This window comes from Centroberyx affinis, unplaced genomic scaffold (assembly GCF_046629955.1).
Source record: "Centroberyx affinis isolate AG114_WGS23_722 - 3 ecotype Tasmania unplaced genomic scaffold, CSIRO-AGI_Caff_v1 ptg002412l_1, whole genome shotgun sequence".
Taxonomy (NCBI): domain Eukaryota; kingdom Metazoa; phylum Chordata; class Actinopteri; order Beryciformes; family Berycidae; genus Centroberyx; species Centroberyx affinis.
This window is the reverse complement of record NW_027280660.1, coordinates 97,455-109,583: the sequence shown is the minus strand read 5'-3', so window position 1 is coordinate 109,583 and position 12,129 is coordinate 97,455. Positions and strand designations below refer to the sequence as shown.

At 41.6% G+C, this 12,129-nt stretch overlaps 1 protein-coding gene across 2 annotated transcripts in view; it reads right to left on the bottom strand.

Moving 5' to 3' along the window:
* The window catches only part of prkar2aa (protein kinase, cAMP-dependent, regulatory, type II, alpha A), a 56,049-nt gene that overhangs the window by 11,782 nt on the left and 32,138 nt on the right, over positions 1 to 12,129 (bottom strand). For both annotated transcript variants that reach the window (XM_071533723.1, XM_071533724.1), the window contains exons 3-5: positions 7,814 to 7,849; positions 2,393 to 2,529; positions 883 to 989 (exon numbers count right to left, since the gene is read on the bottom strand). In XM_071533723.1, the coding sequence (XP_071389824.1) occupies positions 883 to 989; positions 2,393 to 2,529; positions 7,814 to 7,849 (280 nt within the window). The remainder of the gene's footprint in view (positions 1 to 882; positions 990 to 2,392; positions 2,530 to 7,813; positions 7,850 to 12,129) is intronic.

The window sequence follows — 12,129 nt, the reverse complement described above, 5'->3', positions numbered from 1 at the left end:
CTGTACTAACAAATACTGGTAAGTCTGTTTACTCTGTGGTAACAGACAGGTAAATAACTGCCATCTGGAAGTCCTCTCTATGTTAGAAATCATTTGGGCTGATAAAGTAATGTAAGTGAGTAACAGCAACTGGTAGCTTGACAATTAATTTCCAGTCAAAAACCATCACCTTTTACCCCAAGAATGGTTAGGAGAACCATTTTAAATGATCCTGCCACCTATCACTGGATCCCAACCAAGTCTTTGAAAACCTGTAAAGGCCAGTGTAAACAGTACAGGCCAGGGGGCAGTATGATATGGGTACACGTCAGCAATATGGGAGGAAAATGACTTACATGGCCTTCAAACGGACTATACACACACACACACACAAATCCCTGTTACACAGACAGAACGCAGCAACATAAATACAATTCTAACCCTAACATTTACCACAAACTGTAACCCTAAAATGTTTTGTAAAGTCTTGTAAAGACCAGCAAAGTGGCCGCAATATTCTAAATCTTCAAGTCTTCATCACTATAATTATATCTGCTTGCACACAAACAAACACACACTAACAAAAACATACATTAACAAAAACATACAAACACGCACACAAACACAAACATCCTGGACCTGGGTCACGTAGTTTTTTGTTTTAACCTGCCTCTACAGCACTGGATCAGCTGTGTTTACTGTCTCATAATTCAGATTGTGTCATATTGTGACCGTCTGAACTTTTTGGCACTCATTCTGTTCTGTCCAACATGGTAAACTCCACCCATTTTGGCACCTAAGCTAGCTAAAACAAACTATTTAAGTATTTGCATATACAAAGTGACCCAGCTTCAATGGCCCAACATACATACATAGATACAGGCAGACTGATGTGACCCCTACCTCTCTATGACGTAGAAGTTGTCTCCGTCGTCTCCCTGGTCGATGACGTGCTCCTGGGGTTGAACCAGCAACTCAAACATGGCATCCAGCACCTCCGAGAATTGCTCCTGCACCGGGGAAGGGAGGGAGAGCGAGAGACACGAATGAGGAGGAGAAAGAGGGAGCTAGAGTGGAAAATGTATATATATGTTTATATATATCGGCGGATGTTTATATATGTTTAACTGTTCCTGGGGGGAAATAAGTTGAAATTTAACGATCCCAGTGGGAAAATTGGGTGATAGAGAACATGAGAGGAATATTTTTATTTCATATTATGATATTATCTGACATTGGGATTGGGCATTGGGGAAAATAATGTCCCGAGGATGTGAGTCGGTCATAATGCCTTATATTTATCATTATTGTTCACAATGAGAACAGAAATAGTTTTTAAAAATATCAAATAAAGTTTTAGAGCATCTAGTCAGCCAAAACAAGCTTGGATAAATCAACATTACTGACAAAACACAGAAATAAGGTTTTTTGGACTTTGGAAACGGGCTAGACAAGTCTCTATATGCCTAAATATAGCAGGGCTCCGGCCGACAAAAAACAAACACATAAACAGCCTGCTATAGGCTACTGTGCCTCCAGGTTTCTGGGCAAAAAGACAAGCATGTTAACCTGTGCAGAAATTGAATCAGTGCATTCCCCTATGTACAAAGAAGTTGCAGAAGTATTTTTTTGTGTCTCTGGAAATCAATCATTTCTCTACAGTCAAAAGTATTTCCATCCTTTGTTAAATGTTTTTCATGCAAACCTTAACATCTGACCTCACTTAGTTTCCTGAGGGGAGAACAGTGCTGCTATACAAAAGGGTTAATAAATAGCAAGCACAATGTGATATTGTAATAGAAAGGAATTTATCTAGTCAAATGTTTTGCACAGCAGAATGTCTCAGTGCTGTGACTGTGTATTACTGTGTCTGTGTTACCGTGTGTGTGTGTGTGTATTTACCTGGTCTGCTGTTTTGCACAGCGGTTTGTCTAAGTACTACTGTAGGACTGTGTGCGTGTGTGTTCTTGTTTGTTTATGCGTGTGTGTACATTATTTATTAACATCAGGATGTCATCAGGATCTATATGAATGTGTGTGTTTCTGTGTGTCTTTGTGTTACTGTGTCTGTGTGTGTGTTATAACTCATCTAGTGTTTTGAACAGCATGTCGTCTCAGAATAGTGTATACATGCTTATCAGTGACTCTGTGTGTGTGTGTGTGTGTGTGTGTGTGTGTGTGTGTGTGTGTGTGTGTGTGATTACCTGATCTAGTTTGAAGACCAGGATGTCTCATTTGTGTTTGTGTGTTATACGTACGTGGGCTAGCGTTTTGGCTAGCGTGTGTGTCTGTAAGATGATAATAATGATAATGTGATACTTTATTGATCCCTATGGAGATATTCTCCCTTTGCCTGCTCCCCCATTCCATCCTAATGGCGTAGTGTGTGTGTGTGTTTGTGTATATCATTTACCTGATCTAGCGTTTTGAAGAGTAGGATGTCTCGGCAGGCCTCCTGCAGTCTGCAGCGCTGTTCGTCTGTTTTGGGGTGAACCACTCTGGGCTCCGTGTCTTCCTCGTCGTCGTCTGGGTTGAACGCCTCCGCACACACTGGAGGGAAGACATGTAAAAAACCCCTTTACACATGAAGCTGCAATAGGTCAGATTAACAACAAAGTGTAAATGCAATGCGTCTCCAATCCACATATAACTACGTAAATGAAAATAAAGTTAAGCACAAGCATCCAACCAGGAAGTGCATGCAAATGAAGCAGGCTGCTCAGATAGTAACATCCTTGTCAAAAATGGATTGTCAGAATAGTTGTGAGTGGGGAAGTGAGACATTCATTAACAAGTCATTAACTGTCAGTTTTAAAGGATGTAAATGTTATGAACAGATATGACATTTGTGTAAATCAGCATTTTGTGATGGGAAAGAGAAATCCAATTTTAACATGGATACTGGAGATGCATTTTAATGTCAGGCGTATAATGTAATACAGTTAAATCATATCTTGACACAATCTGGACACAAGACGCATGTTAATGCCAGATGTAAAGCGGATAATATTGTTATGCTTTACACACACACACACATACGCATGCACATGACCAGAGAAAACCAGAAACACACACGCACAGAAAGACAGAGACACATCCACTCCATCATCCGGGTTAAATGCTTCTACACACACTTTGAAAAGAGTATGGGCAAAGGTAAGATGTTGCGCAGACACACACACACACACACACACACACACACACACACACACACACACACACACACACACACACACACACACACACACACACACACACACACACACACACACACACACACACACACACACACACACACACACACACACACACACACACACACACACACACACACACACACACACACACACACACACACACAAAGAGGAAGATATTGCATAACACAGAATGAGGTGATGACTAGCAGGAGGAGAGGAGGGAGGAGATCATCACCGCGGGACACTGACGGGGCACAAGAAGTGAGAAAGAGACACATGCACAGTGACATGTTTTACCACACTGGATGGAAAACACTGACCAGGTCATTCCGAATTGTCACAGTGTGTCTGTGTTTCCTCCAACTGTGCGAGGACAGTCTCTACCGCAACACGCAGACGAAGTTTGAAAGTAGGCTTGTGTTTGTGTGTGTGTGTGTGTGTGTGTGTGTGTTAGGGATGGGACGACATGCTTATTTCACGATATGCGATATGGGGTTCATGATACAACCATGATACGATGTAGCCTAATAAATAAACGTTCAATGACAACAAAGTCTGACTGTGCAGAATTATGTTTATTTCTGAGCCACAAATCTTTCTAGCGATGCCATTGGCTTGCTAGAATGTAAACAACAATTTAAAAATGTTGTTACAAAGTGCAAATAATATAATTTGGATGGAGAGCTTGTGAAATCGTGATGGTCAAGTCGTCTCATTTGTGATTACTGCAGAAGAATAAAATGGAACTAATATCATGATAAATTTTTCTGTCCCACGATAAGTACTATATTGAATTTCAATATATCGCCCCATCCCTAGTGTGTGTGTGTGTGTGTGTGATCACGTGTGTATCATCTTATCTCTCTGTGCCATCTGAACTCGGGCGGGACAAAATAACCGCACAATGACGGGTGAAAATGCAAGTCTGGCTCCACTTCCAAGAAAACTGTGATGCGTAATGCAAACCAACCAACCAAAATGAACCGAGGAAAAACAAACCACAGTCTGGACTGATGCTCATATTCAGCTATTTCTTCCTATGTTCTTAACTGCCAAAATCTGTAATCTGGCAGGATGACAGGTTACCAAATCTATCCAGTAAATGAGCTACTTGTGAGTCCATGTTACTTTTGTTTGCAAGCCCTGGTTCCCTTTCGGCAGCATGAACCTAAGCAAACCAAATACAAAACATGCAACAAACTAAACTTTTACACTATGGTTCAGACCAAAGAAAACCAACTGTAGGTGTGATCGCACCCCCTCATGTGAGAAAGCATTCAGTCCAGATAATGAGGTAGACACAGTCTTTCTCTTCATGTTTTTGTGCATCACAGCCTCAGCACAACACCACAGTTGGATAACACTTCAATGTGGGAAGCAGGTCTCCTGACCCAAGCCTAAAACCAGTTTCAAAACAATTGTAAACAGGACCTGGAACTCAATAGAAACTGGCAAAGTGAAATATTTAAACAATCGCATGTAAATGTTGACAATAGATTAAGCCCTGGCGACTTCAACTACTGGTCAGGAACCCAACTGTGTCACAAGTTATTGTTAGTGTCACACACAGATTTATCGGTGTGGCCGATTAATCAGGACCGATAGGAGGTTTCACAAACAACTGGTTATTGGTGAATATGGCTGCCAATGGTGGTGTGGGCCATCTGGTTTTCAAAATAAATAGTGGAATTCCCTTTTATTATGGCACCTGTCTCACTATTTTCATGGAGGCTCCACACTAAGTGAAGGTATGTACAGTACGTCTTAGATATTGTAAATGAACGTTGTCAGTAGGAAAACATGATTATCAAATTAACATTATCATCTAGTGGTGCTGCTCTGCTCTGGATGGAAGAACTGATTCATTTTGTAATGATAGGCCAAAGGGGCATGGCAGTGGGTGTGGTTTTCCTCATAAAAAAACATATAACTTCCGAACGGATTCACATAACACCATCAAACCTTCTGTGCCTATCAGCAGACATATTGGCATAATCAAAACAACATTGGGGCACTGGAGAGCTCATTTCCTGTTTAGACATAACCGCTCTGCCAATTTTTCCAAAACTTGGTCCAGTGGTAGAAGTGCAGCCCCGATGGAAACTGGACAGATAAAGCTTGGCCATGCAGTGTTGCCATAATCTACTAAAATGCTTAAAAGTGGCTAGAATTTGAACAGGCAGATCTCCTATTTCAGGTCCAGTCATGAAAATGTGTGCATCTCCTGAAATAAGTTGGTAATGTGGCATGGAAGAAATTATTAACTTTTGGTGAAAATCCGACATGTGGAACTGGCATATTTTCACGATTGGATTGTGTCGGCGGAGGTATGAGCTGAGCTCTACTGAGTGCCATCTAGCTTGTTAAAATAGATGCTGCTAACCTGTTTAATGTCAGTCTGTTTCACATAACATTACTGGTAAGTTAACAAGTCTAGCACACCATTGTTGGCCATATGTAAATCACCTCTGTCCTAAAATGAAACTGCTGATAAATCTAAACAACACTATTTCAAAAGATTGACTGTAGCCTACAGACGCAGCAATATTAGACTAAGTTGGCGTTGCCATCGTTTGTGTGTGCTATAGTGGGCTACTTGGTTGGCCAATTTCACTAGGTATTAATCCTATTTATTTTACCCTTCCAAGTACACACAAATGCGGATGTAATTAGTCGTACCAGGGGAAGCTGATTGGTAATTTTTACCTCAGGACCAAAGGAATTTTATCCTGTCTGGAACAAACATGTCACTGACTTTCTCTGGCTACCTCAGTATAATTCCGACTAATGTATTTTGAGTTAACTCTGACGTCCTGGGATAATTTTAATCCTGTCAGGATCGTCATCTGGTCTTTCAATACCGATCTGTGCACGCGCCATCTGGATTACAAGAGCCATATAACCAAGGGCGGAGTAGAGCAGCATCACTCTTTAGATTAGACTATTGATGAGCCCTGTGGGGAAAATAGATCGTTGCAGCAGCAAAGTGCAACACCAGGAGCATTTAAGCATAACTTGGTGCCAAGAAAAATAGAGAAAATAGTGGAAAGTGTTCAGGAGCTGCTGTGTCAGCCTTTAAACATATAGAGCCACTTGGAAAGAGTTTGAGTGTTTGGGTGAAGTTGTGTGGCGGGTTTTTGGAATACAACGGTGCCCCAGTAAATTATTTTACCGTCCGGATGACTGACTGAAATTACAGATGAGGATGGGCTAATGCTAATGCAGTCCGGAGAGCGCTATACAAAGTAATTCAGATTGGGAAATGCTCAACAAGAAAATCGAATGGGAAATAAATAGTCAAGATTAATGAAAGCCTTTCTGAACCCTTACCGTAGTTTACTGTATATGTGTGTGTGTGTGTGTGTGTGTGCACGTGTGTGTAAACCAAGCTATCCAGTATCATCCAGCAGCATGAAGCCCCTGGCATGACAAAGCCCCTGACATGCAGCAAACAATATTCTGTTTATTAGTGTTACTTTGATATTCGATTTAATTTGTGAATAAATTCCAAGTTTTTACATTTCATTCAGAGTCGTTAATGCAAGCCTATCGGGCGATTAAACGGTTCTCTGCTTTTTTCCCTCGATTTATGGTCACAAGCCTTTTTTCTATTGGGTTAGGATATGACAAGGGTAGTGTTGAGCATCAATGAGCGTTTGTCCCTAGAAAGAAGATCAAATTTGGGTTCCTGCAAAAACACATGACGCACATAAAACAACTTCAGAAAGAAACTTGTACAACTATCTTTGAGAAACATAATTGCCGTTATAAAGATGCCCTATCTTTGCTGCTGTACCAACCCAATTTCCCCTCAGTGACCAATAAGGTTCATCTTCTCTTACAAAAGAAAACTTTTACACCTTTGCCTCTACAAAAAGACCACTTGTACCACTTAACATTTTTAGTACACAAGGAGCCGTGCACATTTTAACGTTACAGCTACAAAGCAAAGTTGTACAACTTTACAACTACAAATGAAAACTTTTATAACTTCATAAGGAACCTTTTGCATTTTACGACACTGTGATACTGATGGTGGTGTAACCGTCTGTTAACAGAGACAGTAGGACAGTGGTAAAGATTAACATCAGCGTTGCCACACCCAGAGACTAATCAAAGTGCAGGGCTCTGTGACGTCTGACGACATTCAATTACTCATGTGTAAACACTACACGGGTACGACGGAGCGTGAGAAAACAGGAGCAGAGTACACACACAAGAACACACAGACACTGACACAGAAGCAGAAAAAAAAACCGCAGACACACAAACACACACGCCCCAAAAAACACAGTGGTGCACCGCTTACACAGTATTTTACATGCATGACATACACGAAGACACACATTATCAAAAACGTGCTTGAACAGTGTTTGACATCAGTGACACAGACAGACACAAAACAGTATGCTGAACCACTTAGCCTAAACAGCATTTGACATGCATGACACACACACATAGACACACACACACACACACACACACACACACACACACAGCAGGGGAGCCACTTAAGCAGTGATGTATGCAACGATGTCCCCAGTGTGGCGATTACATCTGAGGGACGTGACGTCAAACATACACACATATACGCACACTTGCACGCATACACACACACATACACCCACACACCTTACCTGACACTCTCCTGTTGAATCTGCTGGGTGGTGGAGCTGTGGAGAGAGAGAGAGAGAGAGAGAGGTGAAATTAACATCATTGTTTTTTACATAATGACATTTAATATGATTTTGTGATTGCTTTTAAATCCTCATTACCATTATCTGCTCTGAACAGACGGTGTTCATAACAATAATTGAAGTGAAAGGAGGGGATAAAAAAAAGAAAGAGGGATGAAAAAGAGATAAAGAGAGACAGTCGGGGGGAGGAGGGGGGTATACAGATAGAGAGAGACAACGAGAGGGAAAGAGATAAAGACACAGAGATTACGAGAAACTGAAAGATCGAGGTAGAGGAAAGGCCAAGGAGGGAGAGGGGGAGAGGGAGGGAGAGAGAGAGAGAGAGAGAGAGAGAGAGAGAGAGAGAGAGAGAGAGAGAGAGAGAGAGAGAGAGAGAGAGAGAGAGAGAGAGAGAGAGAGAGAGCAGAGACAAAGCGATAGAGAGAAAAAGAGAGCGAGACAGAGAGAAAGATATAGAGAGTATTCTCAGTATTGCACAGTTAATATTCTCTGTTCACACATGGATGCTATTGTGAGCTGTGGCTATGACCTCTGGCATCATCAGCCACACACACACACACACACACACACACACACACACATATACACACACACACACACACACACACACACACACACACACACACACACACTCTCCCTCTCACAAATATCAATATCATTATTTTTTTTCATGATTGCATTAGCTTGCCTAGTAGACAAATTGAAAACAACTAATAAAAGCCATGAAACCAAGACCAGGCTCAGCAGCAATATAAAATCACACCTTATTAGTGCCTGGAGCCTGAAAGGTAAAAGTGAATTAACTTTATTAACTTAACAGAGGAGCCAAAACAGTTAAATGTTCCTAAGTATATATTTAAAAAAGCATATCTGCTTTCCTAGACACAGTGGGTAGTGTGAGGACAGAGGGAGAGGATGAAGGTTAACGACAGTCACAAGTTGGAATCAAATCCGCGGCGTTGCGGCCACATTACGCTCCTGAGCCAGCAGGACGGCACACCTCAGGTTTTTCTGCTTTAAAGTGATGTTGACCTTCGGTAGTACCTTGGGTTGTGTAGCTTCCTGACCAAAAAGACCCCAAAATCAGAGATTCTCTGTTATCTGTTGCTCCGGTAGAGATGATTGGAGAATTGTGTTTTTTCTACTATCCATTCACTGTCATTGTATGGGAAAACAGGTCTCAAAATCACACTTCTAGAACATAAATGAACGCAAACAAAGCAGATTCTGACAATATATAAAAAAAACTAGTCATGCTGCTGAACTGTTTTTAAGTGAATTGCTTTCTTTATGTTTATTAAACCTTTCACTTTGCACAAGTTTAACACCGAAATCCGGTCAGAGGAAACTTATGCCGATGGAACGAAGAAGTAGTAGTTTATCAATAGTACGTTTATCAATAATTGGAAATAGCCGAAAAAACGTGGGACAGGACTTTGACAAATCTGCCACTGTGTGAGTGTGAGTGAGACAATAAAACGCAATTCTCTGTAGCTGAGCCTGACCTCTGACCTCACTGTGGAGGGGTAGGGATTAATAAAGTATCACAAATAAAATGAAATAAAATGCATGAGGCGACTTTATGAAAAACCTGTCATTACTGAGCCCTGCTCTGCCCTGACACGGCACTGTCAGAACCCGGTGTCTAGGTCAGACACCAAAAATTGAAATACGAAACCTGTTCTTTCCTCACAGAGGGCCAGAGCTAATCACACTTCCCAAATTTATACACATCGTTTAGGTTGGTTAAAACACAAGCACTGTCCCACTGACTGCGTTTACATGCACATTAATAATCCCATATTATTCAAGATGTCTGTTTATGTCAACATGTTAACACCATATCCCTCTTTCACTGGACCAGATAAGCTCATGCACCGATTATGTGAAACCCAAATATGATAGGTGAGATATGCTGATATTAGCCCGGACAGAGAGGCATGTAAATACATTATCCTGTTATGCAAGTAACGTTTCCATGGTAATATCAAGAATATTACATGTATACAGGGATTTTTGTGATCAGGATATTAAGATGATAAACAGCTTATCCCAAATATGCCCCTAACCAGGATATGACCTAGCATCAGGGGGCAAAATTACCAGCAGCCAAGGCCAAATGCTGGTTAAATGTGGTTTTGGCGTGTGCGTTTCTCTTCCTTACAAGTCACTGTAACCGATAACTGATCATCATTTTGAAGTCCTGTTCTGTTCTAAAAGTCTAGTTTGCTAGTAAAATACTGAAAGTGGCAGGTGAATTTTGGGATGTTTCCTTTCCCTTTTCTGTGCATGTACAAACCTGTAAACCTAGGTTTAGCATGGAATAGGGATATTAATTTGATTTTATTCTGAAATGTTTTACATTCATTTTAGAATAAAAATGTCATGTTCATTGCACAACATTTAGAAAATACAATTTCATCCTGTAAAATCATACCATTGTGTAGGTAAAGAACTGAGCTCAAACAGCTCAAAACTTCCATAATCAACAGCAAGTTTTACTTTCATGCCAGCAATCATTTTGTGACAGTAGGAGTGAACGTTTTGCAAATGGTGGATATCTCATTTTGGAATGAAACATCTCATTTCCGTGCGTCATTTAACCGGAAGATGACACAGTACTGTAGCTAGAAACAATGTTTTCGACAACATAGACCCAAACATCACAAATCCTCTGGAAGGCAGAGGATGCTTCCTGGAAACGTATAAACAACGGCTTTAATGTAATTTAATTTCTGGTCATGATTCCAGCGCTGTGCATCCGACACTAGACAGTATTCATCAGGAGTGGAGAGTGCCTGGAAGGACACTGCTGGCTATGAATATGCATCAGTACTAATAAAGTGGTGAGTCAGGAGAGACGGGAAAGGGCAGTGTGTGTGTGTGTGTGTGTGTGTGTGTGTGTGTGTGTGTGTGTGTGTGTGTGTGGGTGTGGGTGTGGGTGTGTGTGCAGTCAACCTTGTGTGTGTCCTGACTCTGTGTATGGATTCTGGCCTTGTGTAATATTTGTGTGTGGTCTGTGCGTGTTTGTGGGGGCATCCTGACCTTGTTTTCACGTGTGTTTGGAGTGTGTCTGTGTCCTCGCACATGTGTGTGTTCTGAAAATGTGTGTGTCTGTGTGTAACAAGGTGTTAATTTACACACACGAACGGTGGGGTGGGGAGGTGGGGGTCCTAAACCCCTGCTTTCTAACACTGAGCTGTTACTAGCCAGCATGGGCTGACCGCTCACTGCCAGCCACACACACACACACACACACACACACACACACACACACACACACACACACACACACACACACACACACACACACACACACACACACACACACACACACAGCATGTGTCCATTGCCACCTTATTACCATGCTGTCAGAGTCCATTAGATCTAGACTGTGAAGACAAGGCCCTGGGGGAAACTCGCACATACACACCACTTTCGCCAGTCACCTGGGGAGACGGACACACTTTAACACTCCACGCTCCGTGGAGATCACTCTTACTACATCACTCAACACAGATGGAGCCGCTGGAGAAGTTACACTCAACTAGTGCCGCACTTTTGTAGCATCTGCAGGATGAAATGTTTAAGTGCTCTCTTTTCAGGCGTCAGAAGTTAACAAAAACAGTCTGGAAATTAGTTGGTGGAGAGAGTTTTGTTTTACAATACACCATAATATACTGGATAAAGGCATGAAGGGGAATTTCAACAATGCAACTGTGTGTATACTTTCACATACCACCACACATTGAGATGCTTCAGCCTTCTCTCTTTAGGTGGGCTCTCATGCTACCTGCCTATTGGTTTGTCTTTCTTTAACTTAGCTTAAACACAGGATCTGAAATCAACACCCGCCAAACACCACATGCTGGCAAATCCTGGCTTTGGCAGGTAAGTCAATAAGGGTCGCCCGCCATACTGGCTGGTAGCATTTTAAGACGGTAACATTTTAATGTTGTGGTTATATAGTCTTTGGTCTTTACCTGTTATCAAACTTTGTCCCTATAGGCGACCGTACACTCTCTCTGATCGTGAGCCAATCAAATAAAAGCAAAAAAATGGCTGTGTATCAAACAAACTCCTGATTGGCTGCCTGTTATGCTGATCTACACAAAGCGGTGACATCCAAACTTCTGTTTCTCCACTTACTGGATGGGTAGCTGGCCTAACGTTAGATGAAACTTAACATTATTCCCATGTGGCGAGTCACTTCATTGGGTAAGTGAGAGATAAAATTTTAAATTCACACAGTACCT